This window comes from Phaenicophaeus curvirostris, chromosome 28 (genome assembly GCF_032191515.1).
Source record: "Phaenicophaeus curvirostris isolate KB17595 chromosome 28, BPBGC_Pcur_1.0, whole genome shotgun sequence".
NCBI lineage: Eukaryota > Metazoa > Chordata > Aves > Cuculiformes > Cuculidae > Phaenicophaeus > Phaenicophaeus curvirostris.
Genome location: NC_091419.1, coordinates 4,707,561 through 4,723,370, shown reverse-complemented (window position 1 = coordinate 4,723,370; position 15,810 = coordinate 4,707,561). Strand labels below are relative to the sequence as shown.

General features: G+C 57.4%; 2 protein-coding genes across 4 annotated transcripts; one reads left to right on the top strand and one right to left on the bottom strand.

The window, feature by feature from the left end:
- The first annotated feature begins 2 nt into the window (after nucleotides 1-2).
- MYDGF (myeloid derived growth factor) lies at nucleotides 3-5,109 on the top strand. The gene is made up of 6 exons (XM_069878219.1): nucleotides 3-215; nucleotides 2,060-2,110; nucleotides 2,785-2,846; nucleotides 3,172-3,253; nucleotides 3,793-3,865; nucleotides 4,235-5,109. The coding sequence occupies exons 1-6, from the start codon at nucleotides 33-35 to the stop codon at nucleotides 4,312-4,314; spliced, it is 531 nt and encodes a 176-aa protein (XP_069734320.1). The 5' UTR covers nucleotides 3-32; the 3' UTR covers nucleotides 4,315-5,109.
- A 1,749-nt stretch (nucleotides 5,110-6,858) lies between these two features.
- TNFAIP8L1 (TNF alpha induced protein 8 like 1) lies at nucleotides 6,859-15,345 on the bottom strand. 3 transcript variants are annotated; one of them, XM_069878217.1, is made up of 2 exons: nucleotides 15,321-15,345; nucleotides 6,859-8,262 (listed from the first exon to the last, which is right to left on the bottom strand). In XM_069878217.1, the coding sequence occupies exon 2, from the start codon at nucleotides 8,258-8,260 to the stop codon at nucleotides 7,700-7,702; it is 561 nt and encodes a 186-aa protein (XP_069734318.1). In that variant the 5' UTR covers nucleotides 8,261-8,262; nucleotides 15,321-15,345; the 3' UTR covers nucleotides 6,859-7,699. The 3 variants fall into 3 exon arrangements, with proteins under 3 accessions (XP_069734318.1, XP_069734319.1, XP_069734317.1); XM_069878218.1 differs by lacking the exon at nucleotides 15,321-15,345 and adding an exon at nucleotides 13,778-13,799; XM_069878216.1 differs by lacking the exon at nucleotides 15,321-15,345 and adding an exon at nucleotides 11,038-11,312.
- Nucleotides 15,346-15,810: the final 465 nt, after the last annotated feature.

The following is a 15,810-nucleotide window of genomic DNA, read 5'->3' as shown; positions in this document are numbered from 1 at the left end:
TCCCGCGCTCCGTAGCGCGGTTCCTCCCCAAGATGGCGGCGCCCGGCGGGCGGGCTGTGGGGGCCGCGCTGCTGCTGCCGCCGCTGCTGCTGCCGCTGCTGCTGTGCCTGGCGGCCCACGCCGCCCAGCCCCCCCGCGCCGCCCCGCAGCCCAGCGCCGCCGCCGAGTTCGACGTGCGGCCCGGCGGGGAGGTGCACTCCTTCTCGCGGACACTGGTGGGTGGACGCGGCGGTCGGTGATTGGCGGCGCCGCTCCCGGAACGGGGCTTGGAGGTGGGGGGGGGGGGGGGCAAGGGGAGATGGAGCCCCCTATGGAGGGCACAGGGGGGTCCTCAGTGGGGGAAGGGGCCCCCCAAGGAGGGAGGGGGTCGTAGGGCCAAGGGGTGCCCCAAGGTGGGGGTCCCGGGAAGGAGAAGGGTCCCCTAGGGGTGGGGGAGCCCCCCAAGGAGTGGAGGGGCATGGGGGAGTCCCTAAGGGCAGGGGGGGTGCTCAGTGGGGGAGGGGGCCCCCCAAGGAGGGAGGGGTCTGTAAGGCCAAGGGGTACCCCAAGGTGGGAGTCCCGGGAGGAGGGGGTCCCCTAGGGGTGGGGGAGCCCCCCAAGGAGTACAGAGGCATAGGGGGGTCCCTAAGGGCAGGGGGGTTCCTCAGTGGGGGAAGGGGCCCCCCAAGGAGGGAGGGGTCTGTAGGGCCAAGGGGTGCCCCAAGCTGGGGGTCCCGGGAAGGAGAAGGGTCCCCTAGGGGTGGGGGAGCCCCCCAAGGAGTGGAGGGGCATGGGGGGGGTCCCTAAGGGCAGGGGGGGTGCTCAGTGGGGGAGGGGGCCCCCCAAGGAGGGAGGGGTCTGTAAGGCCAAGGGGTACCCCAAGGTGGGAGTCCCGGGAGGAGGGGGTCCCCTAGGGGTGGGGGAGCCCCCCAAGGAGTACAGAGGCATAGGGGTGTCCCTAAGGGCAGGGGGGTTCCTCAGTGGGGGAGGGGGCCCCCCAAGGAAGGAGGAGGATATAGAGGCAAGGGATGTCCCAAGTGGGGGGTCTCAGGAAAAGGGGGGTCCTCTAGGGGTGGGGGAGCCCCCCAAGGAGTGGAGAGGCACGGGGGGGTCCCTAAGGGCAAGGGGGGTGCTCAGTGGGGGATGGAGCCCCCCATGGAGGGAGGGGGGCACAGGGATAGGGGGCATCCCCAAGGGGGGTCCCTGGAGGAGAAGGGTCCCCGAGGGGGTAGGGAGGGGGCTACAGGGGCAAGGGGTGCCCCGAGGTGGGGGTCCCGGGAGGAGGGGGGTCTCCTAGGGGTGGGGGAGCCCCCCAAGGAGTGGAGGGGCACGGGGGGGGTCTCTAAGGGCAGGGTTGTCCAGCAAGGAGAAGGATCCATAAGGGGTGAGGGAGCCCCCCAGGGAGAAGAAGGGGTCTCCAGAAAGAGAGTCGTCCCCAGGAGATGTCCCCAAAGGCAGGGGGGCTCCCAGCAAGGAGGGGTGTTCTCTAGGAGGGAGGGAGCCCCCAAAGGAGGGACAGGGGCACAGGGGCAGGGGGTGTCCCCAGGGGAGGTCCTAGGAGGAGGGGGATCCTCAAAAGGGGAGGAAGCCTCCCAAGGAGAGGGGCACATCGAATCAAGGGGTGTTTCCAAGGACAGGGGGCTCCTAGAAAGCAGGAGGAGGGGGATCCCCAAGGAAGGAGACCCCCAAGAAGAAAAGCGTATTCGAGGTGGGGCGTTCTCTGTGGCGAGGAGGTCGCCAGGGCAGGAGCCTTGCTACGGAGAATGGCCCTCAAGAAAGGGGTCCTCAAGGGAGGAGGAGGTTCCCCAAGGGGAGTGATGGTTGCTGGGGGAAGGCGGCTTAGGGGAGGAGGGGGCTGTGTATCCCTGAGCCCCCCAGAACCGAATCCTCCCCCCAGCACCATGGGATCTGCTGGCACCCCACAAGGAATGGGAGCTGCACAGTCCCAGGCTCCATATGCTCTCAGATGATGCCCCAGTGACTGTCTCAGGCATCCTCAGGTCTCACGTCATCGCTGAGAAGCAGCTGATGTGAACAAAGGGAAGGTCAGACTGCTCATCGTCTTCTTCTGTCCTTCCAGGGGGATTACACCTGCACCTTCACATACTCAGCTCAGGGAGGAACAAATGAGGTGAGCAGGGCAAACTCTCGAGTGTTTCCCTTTATGGCTGCACAGTGAGAAGCTGTTCAAGATGATTTTGACTGTGATGAGCTGATTCCAGGAGCCCGGAGCCGTGAGGAAGGGCGGTTGCACCATTTCAAACATTCTGGGCTTGCAAAAGCAACTCATTGAATTTGCTCCCTGAATGGAAGCATCCTTCGTGTTGCAGTGTGGTCTGCGAGGCTGTGACATGTGTAAAACTTAACAAATCTCTGGGCTGGATGTCTCTGGAGAACAGGGAGTGACATTTTTGTACCCGAGCAGGTAGGAAGGACTTTGTAGGAATAATAGTTCTTTAGAGGGCCTGGAGGTTTTTCCAGCTTGTGTTGCTGCTGCAGCAAGAGCTGTGCAGACAAGGTTTGTACTTTCTTATCTGCAGGTCTTGTTACAATCAGGTCTGTTTCTTTTAGCGTAAAGAGAAATGAGACTTTTGACTGTTTTCTGTGACTGTACTGATGAAATTGTGGAGAGGAGAGGGCAACCAAGCCTTGGGCTCTGTGCAAAACAAAGTAAAAGGGGCCATTTGCAAGCGTTGTGTAGTTACGTTGGGTGATTTTTGCCTGTGGCAGGGAGGGGAGGTGCCTGGCTCAGGGGTGAGCGGGAAGGCTCTCATCCGTATTAACAGTTTGGCCTTTCCTCTGCAGCAATGGCAGATGAACATTGGAGTCAGCGAAGACAACCAGTTCTTCTCCTGCTCTGTCTGGAGGTGCGTTCTTTAACCTCAAACTCTCTGAGGCAAAAGCAACAACAAGGCAGGTGGCATCTGGGCCAGGGACCCTGCCTTCCAGCTGGGTTTGCCTTGCTGCAGGGCAGCACAGACGGCTTTCCTTTCCCGAGAAAAGCTGTGACTCTGGCTGGGCTCTCTAACCCCAGTGGCTGGGAAATGCTGTGTTCCCCCTCTCCCCGCTCTGCAGCAGATAGAGCTACAGGAGAGCCAGAGGTGGCTGTGGAGGGAGTGAGCCGTGAATCCTGAGCTCATCTGCACCTCTGCCCTCTCCGCTGATGTCAGAGACTCTGCTTTCTCGTTGCAGGCCTCAAGGGAAGTCTTATCTCTTCTTTACCCAGTTTAAAGCTGAAGTGAAAGGAGCCAAGATAGAGCATGCCATGGCTTATGTAAGTCCCAGCTGATTACTTGGAAGCAGGCATGTGGGACGCTGCTATAAAACATGAATTGGACATGGAAAACACTTACTAGACATCTGTGCAATAAAATCTACTACATTGTGGCCTTAATTGGAGAGTGGTGGCACTCGGGCGAGGCTGAAGATAGGCTCTCCTGCACCACTTGATTTCTGCTCCCTCAGTGCCATCGGGTTGCTGTTGGCTTTGCCAGTGTCAGTGGCTCCAAATACGTCATCCTGACAGGTCACACTGTACACGGGGAGTCTCGGTTTGCCTCCGCACATTGAGCGTGACAAAAGTAAATAACCCCCTGCTTTTGTCTGGTTCGCTCTTCCATTTCCTGGTCTTCAGTCACCCAGGTGACACAAGCTCATGGTTTAATAAGAAATGGAAAAATAGCCAGTGATTTTCCTTCAGATTTTTTAGCTAGATTTCATTATTTAAATGCACTGTTGTTTGCTCGTTTGCATTCAATACAGTAGTTTCTTGGATTGCCTCAACTACTTAAACCTTCTCCCTTCTGATTTCAGTCTCAGGCTGCAGTGGGTGCACAAAGCGACATCCCCTTAAAACAGGAAGAATTTGAAATCACTGAAACAACAGGTCTGTGACCAAGAGAACTACGGGAGGAAGGGGCTGGAGCGGGAGACAAACCTGGCTCTTGACCAGGAGATGAGTGTTTAAGCTTAATGTGGCTGGGTGACAACCTATGGGAGGACAGCGCATCTTGCAGAGTCAGGGGTGTAGAGTTTGATCCAGAGCTGCCTTCAGGATATTTCAGGTCCTGGTCCAGTGTAGATATTGAATTAACATGGGGCGAGAGCGGGTTTATTGCAACATGCATGTTGCTTGCATAAAAAGGAAGTGCAATGCCCAACTTGCTGGCTTTATCATCCTGGAAAGGACCCAGCAGCGCTGTTTTGTTCGTGCTTTACCATCTGTTTATCCTGTGCTTGTTTTCTCTCTTTCCAGTGTCTCACAGGGAAGGCAAGTTCCGTTTCGAACTGTCCAAACTCATGATTGTAGCAAAAACACCCCATGATGAGCTGTGACTGACCTCGAGGCCAGTGTTGGGCCGGAAGAGCGTGGCAGATAAAGAGGATTGCTCGTAACCGGCGGGTTTTTTTTGGTTGACCAAACCTTTTGTGTTTTCCACATTGAAATGTGCTCGGGTCCAACACAAGTGGGGCTTGGAGGTGTTAAGACAGATGCATTCCGTCTTGTGTCAGAGTAACAATGTGCTTTGCAGCTGGAAACCTCCTCTGAGACTCCTGATCTGCAGCCAGCCACTCTGTCACCCGCGTTCTGCTTGGTTGATATGCTGAATATGGTAAAGCTCACCCCTAACCGGGGCTCCTTATCTCCCTTGCTAAGAAAGAGCAATGCAGAAAGATAAGTGGCTGGATTTAAACAGGGTTTGCTAAAGGAAAGTCGTTAACTCTGTAGTCTCTGGAGAGAGAACGGGATTTTTCTCCGCAGGCACGACAGGAGGAAATAATTAAATTGAGTTGGAAGGGGAAGGAAGGGATCAAGTTGGCCAGAGCCACCTGACTCCTTGCTGAGTGTGGCTACTGAAAACCGTCACTGGCTTGGCTGGGGACGTTCTGGACCTGCCCCAGTGCAGAGCGCGGGTTGGAGTAATTTCACGTAGGGAAGGCAGAGCGGCTTATTCTGACACAACCCAGGAATCAATCCAAGCAACACTTTCATGTCTCAGTACAACTGCAGGACTATTTTCTACGTACTGAAGTGAGTTTTTTCATATCTCAAGTAATAACAATGAGGGAATGTGGAATTCCTTTCTTGTGTAAATACTACACAAATAAAGAAAGAAAGCATCGCACTCTGGCTGTAGTTTGCTCTGCTCTGACTCCTGTCCTCTCCAACTAGATGCCCAGAGAGCAGTGCAGCCTTTGGGGTTTGCTTGGCCAGGAGAAGCGGAGATGTCAGACGGGAGGTTGGAGGCTGCAGAGTGTTTTTGGGGGTGCTGCTCCCCAGGAGGAGTCCTGGCACCCGAGAACAAGGCTCTCGCTATGAGTTCGCGCAACCCAGTGCTGATGGGGTGGGTGCTTTGCCCAGAGGTGATGGACAGATGTTGGCTGAGATGGTTGGTAGCTGCTTTGCCTGTTTTGGGAGAGTTTCCTGGATGTTTCTCTCTGCTGCATGTCTCCCTCTGGATCTGCAGATCCCAGCAGGGCCCAGGAGCGCTGTTGGGTGGGGAGATGTGTCCCCACAGGTCCAGGGAGGTTATTCTCCCTCTATACCTTCCCTGGAGGGGTTTAAGGGACAAGTGGACAAGGCGCTGAGGGACATGGGTTAGTGATTGATGGGAATGGTTGGACTCGATGATCCGGTGGGTCTCTTCCAACCTGGTGATTCTATGATTCTATGAATTTAGGAGCAAGGTGGGTATTTGCTGTGGGCCATGGGGGGAAAGTTTTTGCTTGGACACCTGCATGTGAAGGAAAGCTGGTGCCAGGCACCGAAGGGTTAAGCGTGGTCCTAGGATGTGAGACCTTGGGGACAAAAGGACCAGCCAGGATTCCGGGCTCATCTGAGCAGAGATGTTTCATGCAATTAAGGAGCATCTTGCAGCTGGTGTCGACACACCTTGAGAACAGCGACTCGTTTCTGGCTGTCAGCGCAGCAGCTGCTGCCACCGAATCCATCAGCCCCGTTCCGCTCTGCCGGCTCTCTGCATCTGCCAATAACTCCACCGAGGTGTTTCCAGCTCCTTTTCCGCACATACCTGACAGCTGCCACGAGCCCAGGGGGGACGGGAACGGCCGCTCTCAAATGCCGCACGCCAAAGGCCGGTGGGACCAGCCCCTCGGTGGATCTTGGCTGTGTTCTCTGTGCAGACCTGTAAATGTGCTTCACCTTCCACCCCGAGCTGTGTGGCGCTATGAAATTAGCTGTGCTAGTTGGAGCCAGGCCTGTGAAATGACAGATAGAGAGGCTTTATTTTCTTTTTTTTTTTTTTTTTCAAATCTTTAAGGCTGGAAGTTATCAGTGCCTCGAGCCAGTGGTGGAAAGGGAATAGCCAACAGAGACGCTCTCTGCCCACGAGCGTTGGCAGCCTCCTGTGCCTGGAGACATCCCGTGGAACACAAGGCACAAGAAGGTCATGGAGATAAGGCCGGCTGAGATTGTACGGCGTTTTGTATGCTAAGAGGGCAATTTTTGGTGTTCAAAGCCGAGATCAGCCTGTTGGCAGCAGGCCACGGCTGGTGCATCCATGTTCTGGGAGCGCGACGCTTTTACAAGACGCCTGCATTGAATTCTGCGATTTGCTCGCTGCCGGTTGTGCTTAAAGCTCCCGCTGTGCGACGCGGGGATGCAGAGGAGCGCGGGTGGGTGCAGGATTCGCCCCCCTGAGACCCCAGACCCTTGCTGTGGCTTTGTGCTGGTTTTCACACCACGTCTCCTCCCATCAGCTCAGCCCTGAGCTGCTGTGCCAAGGAGCAGAACCAGTGCTGGGAACAGAGCGCAAACCCCGGGCTGCAGAGAGCAGCCACCACTTAAAAGACAAAACCAGCTACCCCCAGCACCTATTTTATTGCCGTAAGCCACCTTTTTACCGACTGCGTGGAGCGCCCAGGCCAAACAGGTGAGTTTATTTAAATAACTCATCAGGGCTACAGAGTTTGCTAAAAAAAATAACACCCATAACTCAGTCAAAGACACATAAAACATATCAAATCGTAGGGTGAGCTTTGGACAACCACTGAGGAAGGTGTTGAGGCCATCGCAGCGGTACCATTGCAGGAAGCTGGTGTGGGGGGTTAGGGCTTGGATGAAGGGGTGTCCCTCCAGCTCCCTCCCTACCCTGAGGAACAGCTGCTCGCCTGAGAAAGGTTGGATCCTTCTCTCTTTTAAGAGGCCAAAGCCCATTCTGGTTTGCTTTCTACCCTGGGTAGCAAAAGTCTGGACCACAATTTGTTCCCACGATGTTGTGGAGCTGCTGAAAGGCAACCACAGGGCTTCACAGATAAAAGGGTCTCGCAGCCGTTCATCCAAGCACCTGCCCACCCGCTCGGAGGCACCTTAGAGGCCTTACACACCACAAGCCTTTGGTTTGGTTTCCCCCAGGAGGGTTACAACAGAGTTCAAGGTGAGGGGTCCTTGGACTCTGAGTTAAGAGCACTTGGTGGGCAAAGGAAATCAAACTGTACACCAGGAGTCCAGAAGACCAGGAGTCCAGAAGACCAGGATCACCCGGAAAGGGCTCAGCCCAGTGCAGGGGGGGGTTGCAGACCCTGGGCAAGGGTTAGACAAAGTCAAGAGGTTCAATCTTTTGTAGAAACGAGGAGAAAAAGAGTTAGCACTACAGAGGAGAAGAGGACGTCAGGCCCGGTGAGGGTCAAGACGTCCTGTCCTCATTCCCACAGGAGGCAGAGTCCGGCAGTTGCTGCTGATGGCCCATCTTGGCCAAATTCATATGTTGTCCTCCTCCAGCATCTTGTTAACCCCTTCGCAGATCCTCTTCAGGTGGGTGCGGTAGGGCTCAGCCGGCCCATAGAGAGCTGAGAGGAACTCGTAGTCCGCAAAGTGATTGAAGACGTGGTTGATGCGAGAGTGGGATTTGGCTGTGAGGTGGCCGTTCACAGCCTGGTGCAGCAGGTCCCGGCACTCAGTCAGCACGCTCGACATGACCCTGCGGTCGAAGGTGAAGTCTATCTGGTGGAAGCTGACAGCTGTCATGGCCAAGGTGTGCACCTTCTTGCGGAAACGCTCCATCACCAGCAGCTCCTCGGCGTTGAACTGCCCGTTGCGGTAGAGCATTCCCAACTTCACAACAATCTTGATGAGGTTTTTAATGATCTTCTGGGCCTCTTTGCGGTTGCGGGTGTACTCCTTGGTGGCCCGGTATAGCTCGTCCAAGATCTCGCTGCTGGTGTCGTCAATGAAGACGTTGGCGATGGTCTTGGTAGCCATCTTACTCAAGAGCTTCTTCTGGGCCTGCAGGGCCAAGTTCTTGGTGCTGAAGGTGTCCATCTCTGCAGGGGGAAGAGGCACAGACACAGTTCAGCCCACGGCCTGGATCAGACCCCCTCCGTTCTCCTCCCCATCGTGCCTTTTGGGAGGAGAAAGAGCGTCCCAGGCCAGCAGCAAGAGCAAGAGGAGCTCCTGGAGCCCAGGGGAGGCAAGAGCTGAGCTCACACCCCGAGTTTTGTTGGTGCCGTGAGTTACAGTGTGTTCCCACCTTCCTTCCCCGAGCTGTGGGGAGAAGCTAAAGGGTGAACGGGCAGTGTCGGAGGCGAGTGAAGTCTCCCTACCTGAGCATCGCCCGCGATCGTCTCTCCCCGTCTCCCTCCTGTCCGGCACCTCCTTCCTCCCAGTGCGGGAAGGCCTCTTGCCCCATCATTTTAACATTTTTCTTCCTTAAAACCTGACTCACTTCCTGCAGGGTGAGCCGGGGAGAGCCCAGGTGACGGCTGAGTCACCCGCGGCAGCCGGCACGGTTTGCAGCACCCACCGCTGCGTCCCGTGCCTCTGCTCCCACCACGCCGGTGGAGCTCAACGCTCATTCCACCACCAGCTCAGCTTCCTCCGGAGCCACCGCGGTGGCTCCGGAGGAAGCTGAGCTGGTGGTGGAATGAGATGGACAATTTGGCAAGCCAGAAACCGCTCCCCTGCCTCCCCGCGCTCCGGCGGGACTCAAATCAATCACCTCAGGCAGATTACGGCTCTGAGATCTGCTGTGAATGACTAAAACCATCACCGACCCTGGAGATGCTTCTTGCCCCGGGAAATCGCAGAGCTACAAATCACGGGGAGGCGAGAGCAGGAGGATAAAAACGGGCTTTGGCACCAGGATGGATGGGTAGAGGTGGGGGCTGCTTATGCAAGAGGCTGCACGTGGCACGGTCAGCAAAGCGGGAGCAGGATGGAATCGCGCTATAAATACATCACCAGGGAGAGGAGAGGAGCTATTTAAGCTGAAGGATGCTGCTGGTGTGAGAATGGATGAAGATAAATTGGGTACAGCTATGGAGAGGAGAGGAGGGGGCCTCATCCACAGCCCTGTTGAATATCCTGGAGCAGAACCGAGCCCGTACACATCACGGGCAGCCCCGCAGCCCCGCCGGCTGAGCCACCATCCAGTCCCAGAGCCTCTTTGGGGATCCTTGATCCTGCTCCTACTGCCACAGAGCACATGTGCTTGAGGGACAATGACCCCAGCTGTGGCGGCCGGGCAGAGGGACACAGTGCAGCTAGGAATTAGAATCATAGAACAGCTTGGATTGGAAGGGACCTTAAAGATCAGCCAGTTCCAACTCCCCTGTCACAGGCAGGGACACCTCCCACTGGATCAGGGGCTCCAAGCCCCATCCAACCTGGCCTTGAACCCCTCCAGAGATGGGGCAGCCACAGCTTCCCTGGGCAACCTTTTCCAGGGCCTCCCCACTCTTATAAGGAAGAAATTCTTCCTTATGTCCAGTCTAAATCTGCCCCTCTCCAGTTTACACCCATTGCCCCTCGTCCTGTCACTCCAAACCTTTGTGAACGGCCCCTCCCCAGCTTTCTCGCAGCCCCCTCAGGTGCTGGAAGCTGCTCTAAGGTCTCCCTGGAGCCTTCTCTTCTCCAGGCTGAACAACCCCAACTCTCTCAGCCTGGCCTCGTACAGGAGGTTCTCCAGCCCTCGGATCATCCTTGTAGCCTCCTCTGGGCCCGTTCCAACAGCTCCATCTCCTTCTTATGTTGAGGATTCCAGAACTGGTCCCAGTCCTCCAGCTGAGGCCTCCCAGGAGAGGATCCAGCCTCTCGCTCACCCCCATCTCCCACAGTCGGTCGTGCAAGGTCGATGGGGCGAGCCGAGCCCCGGCTTCCCAGGCATCATCGAGCCGCGGTGCCCGAGCCCCAGGGCCGCTGAGTCTCTGCGAGGGTGTGATTTAAGCAGGCGGTAACGGAGCCGCTGTCCCCGCGTGAGCAGCAGCACGCGGTGTTATTTACAGCCCTTAGGAAAAACAGAGGTTTATAAGCATTTCCTCGGACGCGATAACACTGACTTTTGCCGGCGTGAGCTTTGAACCGAGGCTCTGGCACTTAATTAAGACAGAAATGGCAAAGCTGAGGCTGCTCTGGCAGAGGCGCCAGCAGCTCCCGTGCACGAGATGCAGCCGGAGCCGAGCGCGGAGGGACGAGCAGGATGAGCAGAGGCTGCACGGCTCCATCTTCTCTCTCGTGGCTGCAAGGGGAACACGCTCTGCCCGCCGCAGGCAGCCGGAAGGAGCGGGATTTTTCTTTTTCCTGGAATTCCCCTCCTTGGCGTCCCACGGCGGTTGGTATCCAGGGCTCCCTGCCAGCAGCCGTGCCCGGATCAACAGAAATTCCCACGCCTCAGCTCTCTCTTAGGCGACCGCAAAAAGCGAGTGCAAACTCAACCTATGGATCCCACAAAAAATGGGAAACGCTGCCTTTTGTGAGCTGCCCCGCACGCCCACAGCTCCCAGTTAACGACTGGAACAACAGATCAACCCTCCCAGCACTGAATAACACCTTGCAGCCCTATCCTGCCATGAACTGAGGGGATAAGCATCACTCGTAGGGGAAACTGAGGCACAAAGGGGTAGAAGGAGATCTTTCCTGCACCCTAAAAACGTGACCTGCTCTCCCTCCAGCACGATGTTGGGGGTGAGCATCACTCGTAGGGGAAACTGAGGCTCAAAGAGGTAGAAGGGATCTTTCTTGGACCCTAAAAACGTGACCTGCTCCCCCTCCAGCACCTTGCAAGGCCGCTCGCTGCAAACACCAATGAAACTCGAGCTCACCTCCCGGCACGTTCGAAGCTGCTCAGCACCAGCTTGGTGAACCCAGCGCCCTCCGCACCGCGTTCTGTCCCACCAGGACCTGCTGACTCAGCACCAAACCAGGAGATTTCATCGGAACGAGCCGTTTTCCTGCCGGGAAGGGCCCCGCGACCCCATTGTTCGCAGAGGGGCTGCTATCGGGGCACAGAAGAGGCAAACCTTGCCCTAAGAAGCAAACTCGAGACTGAAATAAACCACTCCGTTTCCTTCCTGTCACCGAAGTTTCCAGCCCTACTCAGGGCTTGTTTTTTTTCCTCCCCTCTTCTTCTTTTTAATGAAAACGCCCTCAAAACACAGCTTCTTCTACCGAAAAAGAGCAGCCAGGCGTTGCTTTCTGTGAGTCCCTCCCTGCTCCGGAAAAGCGCGTCGGGGCTGTGGTGCCAGTGGTGGCTCTGGGACAGTCACAGCCCTTTTCTGGGGGGTTTCCACCCATTTTGCAGGTTTTGAGTGGCCTGCAGCCCTGGGGCCAAGGTTGGGGGATCCATCTGGATGTCCTGCATGTGGTTGGGATGCGGTGACACAACCAAGTCCCTGCTCAGGGACACGGCAGCATCCCAACCGCTGCAGGGCTGGGGGTCGGGGGCCAAATCCAGCGCTGGCAGAGGATGAGCAGCTCCACCAGCACCCACAAGCACCTCGTCCAACCCCCATCCCACAAGGAAACCCATCAAACACCTCCTACCCCATGGCCAGCAGAATCATAGAATCATAGAATCACCAGGTTGGAAAAGACCCATCAGATCATCGAGTCCAACCATTCCCATCAATCGCTAATCCATGTCCCTCAGCACCTCGTCCACCCGTCCCTTAAACCCCTCCAGGGAAGGGGACTCAACCCCCTCCCTGGGCAGCCTCTGCCAGGGACCAGTGACCCTTTCCGTGAAAATTTTTTTCCTGATGTTCAACCTGACCCTCCCCTGGTGGAGCTTGAGGCCATTCCCTCTCGTCCTGTCCCCTGTCACCTGGGAGAAGAGCCCAGCTCCCTCCTCTCCACAACCTCCTTTCAGGGAGTTGCAGAGAGCAATGAGGTCTCCCCTCAGCCTCCTCTTCTCCAGGTTAAACACCCCCAGCTCTCTCAGCAGTTCCTCATAAGGCCTGTTCTCCAGCCCCCTCACAAGTGAGAGCAGAGCCTGGAGCTCATGTTAAAAAGCATCAATTAACGCTCCCATCACCCTGCCAGCATCCAGGGCCAGTGGTGCTGGCTCATGCCAAAGCCGAGCTGCTTTGCAAGCACCCGACGGGAGCTCGTTTATAGCAGAGGGGCTGAATCCAGCACTCACACCATCTGGGGTTATTTCCACCTGCCCCAAAGACCCCTCGCCCCCGCCATCCCCATCACCTGATACCCACCAGCAGCTCCGTGGGTTCGTGCCCCCCACGCTCCCTCTCAGCTCCTTCAGTTGTGGGTGGAATATTTTATGCAGGAAAGCAAAAGCTCTTAAATAATTCACGGGGCAGCACAGAGCAGGAGTGTGGCGCAAGGGGAGGGCTCTGCGAAGTGAGAGCAGGGGCACCTCCGCCTCCTCTTCCTCACCAGGGCTGTATGAACAAGCTCCACGCTCCCCATAGAATCATAGAATCACCAGGTTGGAAAGGATCCACCAGATCATCGAGTCCAACTACTCCTATCAAATATTAAACCATGTCCCTCAGCGCCTCGTCCAACTGTCCCTTAAACCCCTCCAGGGAAGGTGACTCAACCCCCTCCCTGGGCAGCCTCTGCTAGTGCCCAGTGACCCTTTCCATTAAATATTTTTTTATGATATTCAGCCTGAACCTCCCCTGGTGGAGCTTGAGGCCATTCCTTCTTGTCCTGTCCCCTGTCCCTTGGGAGAAGAGCCCAGCTCCCTCCTCTCCACAACCTCCTTTCAGGGAGTTGGAGAGAGCAATGAGGTCTCCCCTCAGCCTCCTCTCCTCTGACACAGAAGCACCACCTCCTCGGATGGGGCCAACACTAAAAGCAAATATTTAATGGTGGAGATCTTCCTGGCTTTCCCTCCACCCCATATGCTGCTCCAGAAAACATCCCAGCATCCCCGGTCCTCCACACCCTCGGCCAGATGCCAGAGAGATGGTTGGGATCCCATCGCTCTCCATCCCCCGGCATCGCTTTCCACCAGCTCTCTATGCCACCAGCTCCTATTAATTAATTAAACCCTGCCGACGCGCTGGATTACAGGAGACGGGTTAGAGTGCCGGCACGGCACGGGGCTGTAACCGGAGAGCCCGACCGCTGTCACCAGCCTGTCCCCCACCATCCGTGAGCCCTCCAGCTTCCAGACCCTATTTTACCAGCGCTGAGGAGGAGAAGGAGGAAGGAGCCGCGATGCCTTTTGCAACAGCCTTCGCTCGCGCGTTGCCATGGGCGCAAACCAAGAGCCACCGGGTCCGGCGCGTGTGTGCCGAGCAGGGTGAGGCCAGGGAGGAAGCCACTGAGTAAACACCTCGTCCCAGGGAAAACTCATTTCTTGGCAAGGGTGGCCAAAGCTGCAGCTCTGGGCTGGAGCAGAACTGGGGACGCCGCGGAGAGCGCTGGCATCGCCTCGGCCGGCACCGCACGGCACATCTTGCTCGGCTCGCTCCTGGCACGCTGCTGCTGCCGAGCACTCAGCCCCATCCCTGTCACTGTCCCCACCGTACCTGGCACCCGAACTCCTCTATCCCACAATCTCTTCCCCGCAGGGGCCGCGAACGCTTTCACCTGCAAGAAGGAGCGGGAGCTGTTGTGGTTTCTCCTTCGCACCCACGTCTGGGAACGAATCTGCCTCGGCAGCTCCGACGTGTCCGTGCAAGGAGCCAGGCAGATGATGGGAAGGGGCTCCGGCAATGCCAGTCCCGGGCGTGGGTGGCGAATCCTGCGTGGGATCCCGGCTCACGGAGCAGTGCTGGCTGTGGGGGCCGCGGCACGGGGTGTGGGGTTCACCCCTGGTGCCGTTCGGGATGGGGGGAGCAAATCCGGCACCGTATCAAGGAATCCCCTCGGGATTACGGTGCCTGCCAGGGGAGGCAGCTGCAGCTCGGCGAGGAGGAAGAGGAGGAGGAAGGGGGGGTTATTTTGGAGCATCTGTCTCGCCTTCCATTTCCTCCTTTTCTTTTTCAAGTTCTATCAAGCTGCTCTCTCTCTGGCAACCAACTTCCCTTCTCCTTTGCACGGAGCAGACGGAGACTCAGGAGACTTGTGGGGAAGCGGAAAACAGAGCTGGGGAGGGGGAACAGAGAGCAAACCACCGTCTGTCTGTCCGTCTGTCAGTCCTGCAGCGGGGCCTCGGTGCACCACACGCTTCCTGCCTGGGGATGGAGAGGACAAAGCTGCTCCGGGACAGGAGGAAAGCTTTGCGGGACAATTCGGATCCACTGCTGGGCTTGGGGTCAGCAAAGAATATTTACAGCTCAAATCCCTCCCCGCTCCAGAGCCGATAAAGCCTTTGGTTGGCGAGAGCTGGGAAGTTTTACACCCAACTCTGTTGCTCCAGGTGGGATTTGGCCTCGTCAAAAGGACCCCCCTTCCCAGGAACAGAGGAATTCCATCATTCCAGTGGGATGTGGAATTCCATTATTCCAGGGGGTTTGGAGCTGGATGGGCTTTGAGATCCTTTCCAACCCAAACCATTCTATGATTCTGCTCTCTGGGACGGGGCGATGCTCGATGCGAAGCTCTGCCATGAGGTGCCCATTGCTGGGGGTTGGAGCTGGATGAACTTTAAGGTCCCTTCCAACCCAAACTGGACTACGATTTTATGATTCTATGGAATCACAGAATCATAGAATCAACAGGTTGGAAAGACCCACTGGGTCATGGAGTCCAACCATTCCCATCAACCACTAAACCACGTCCCTCAGCACCTCGTCCACCCGTCCCTTAAACCCCTCCAGGGAAGGGGACTCAACCCCCTCCCTGGGCAGCCTCGGACAGGGACCAATCACCCTTTCTGTGAAATATTTTTTTATGATATCCAGCCTGACCCTCCCCTGGTGGAGCTTGAGGCCATTCCCTCTCGTCCTGTCCCCTGGAGAAGAGCCCAGCTCCCTCCTCTCCACAACCTCCTCTCAGGGAGTTGGAGAGAGCAATGAGGTCTCCCCTCAGCCTCCTCTTCTCCAGGCTGAACCCCCCCAGCTCCCTCAGCCGCTCCCCATAAGGCTTGTCCGCGATTCTATGACTCCGATTCCCCGACTCCCCGAGCCGCCGCTGCCCCCGGTCCCCGCAGGCCCCCGGCTCCCCCCGCGCTCCCGGGGCCTTCACCCACCTGGGGTCCCGGAGGCCGCTCCCCGAGCAGCTGCGGCCCGGGGGCTCTCGGGGCGCCGCGGGGGCTCGGCGGGCGCTGGGCCGGGGCTGCCCGGGGCGGGGCGGGCGGCGCCCAATGGCGGCGCGGGGCTTGCTACGAACCCGCCAATGGGAGCGGGCGGGCCGGGACGGGGCCGGGGGCCAGGCGGGTCCCGTTACCGGGGGCCCGTCCCGTCCCGTCCCGTCCCGTCCCGTCCCTTCCCTTTCCCTTTCCCTTTCCCTTTCCCTTTCCCTTTCCCTTTCCCTTTCCCTTTCCCTTTCCCTTCCCTTTCCCTTCCCTTTCCCTTTCCCTTCCCTTTCCCCTTCCCTTTCCCCTTCCCTTTCCCTTCCCTTTCCCTTTCCCTTCCCTTTCCCCTTCCCCTTCCCTTTCCCTTTCCCTTTCCCTTCCCTTTCCCTTTCCCTTTCCCTTTCCCTTTCCCTTCCCTTTCCCCTTCCCTTTCCCCTTCCCTTTC

What these genes read in the sequence shown, in the direction of transcription:
- MYDGF (XM_069878219.1), top strand. Translation starts at nt 33, where the DNA reads ATGGCGGCGCCCGGCGGGCGGGCTGTGGGGGCCGCGCTGCTGCTGCCG. An exon ending in ACTCCTTCTCGCGGACACTG is followed by an intron (nt 216 to 2,059) that starts GTGGGTGGACGC and finishes CTGTCCTTCCAG; the next exon opens with GGGGATTACACCTGCACCTT. An exon ending in CTCAGGGAGGAACAAATGAG is followed by an intron (nt 2,111 to 2,784) that starts GTGAGCAGGGCA and finishes TTTCCTCTGCAG; the next exon opens with CAATGGCAGATGAACATTGG.
- TNFAIP8L1 (XM_069878217.1), bottom strand. Translation starts at nt 8,260, where the DNA reads ATGGACACCTTCAGCACCAAGAACTTGGCCCTGCAGGCCCAGAAGAAG.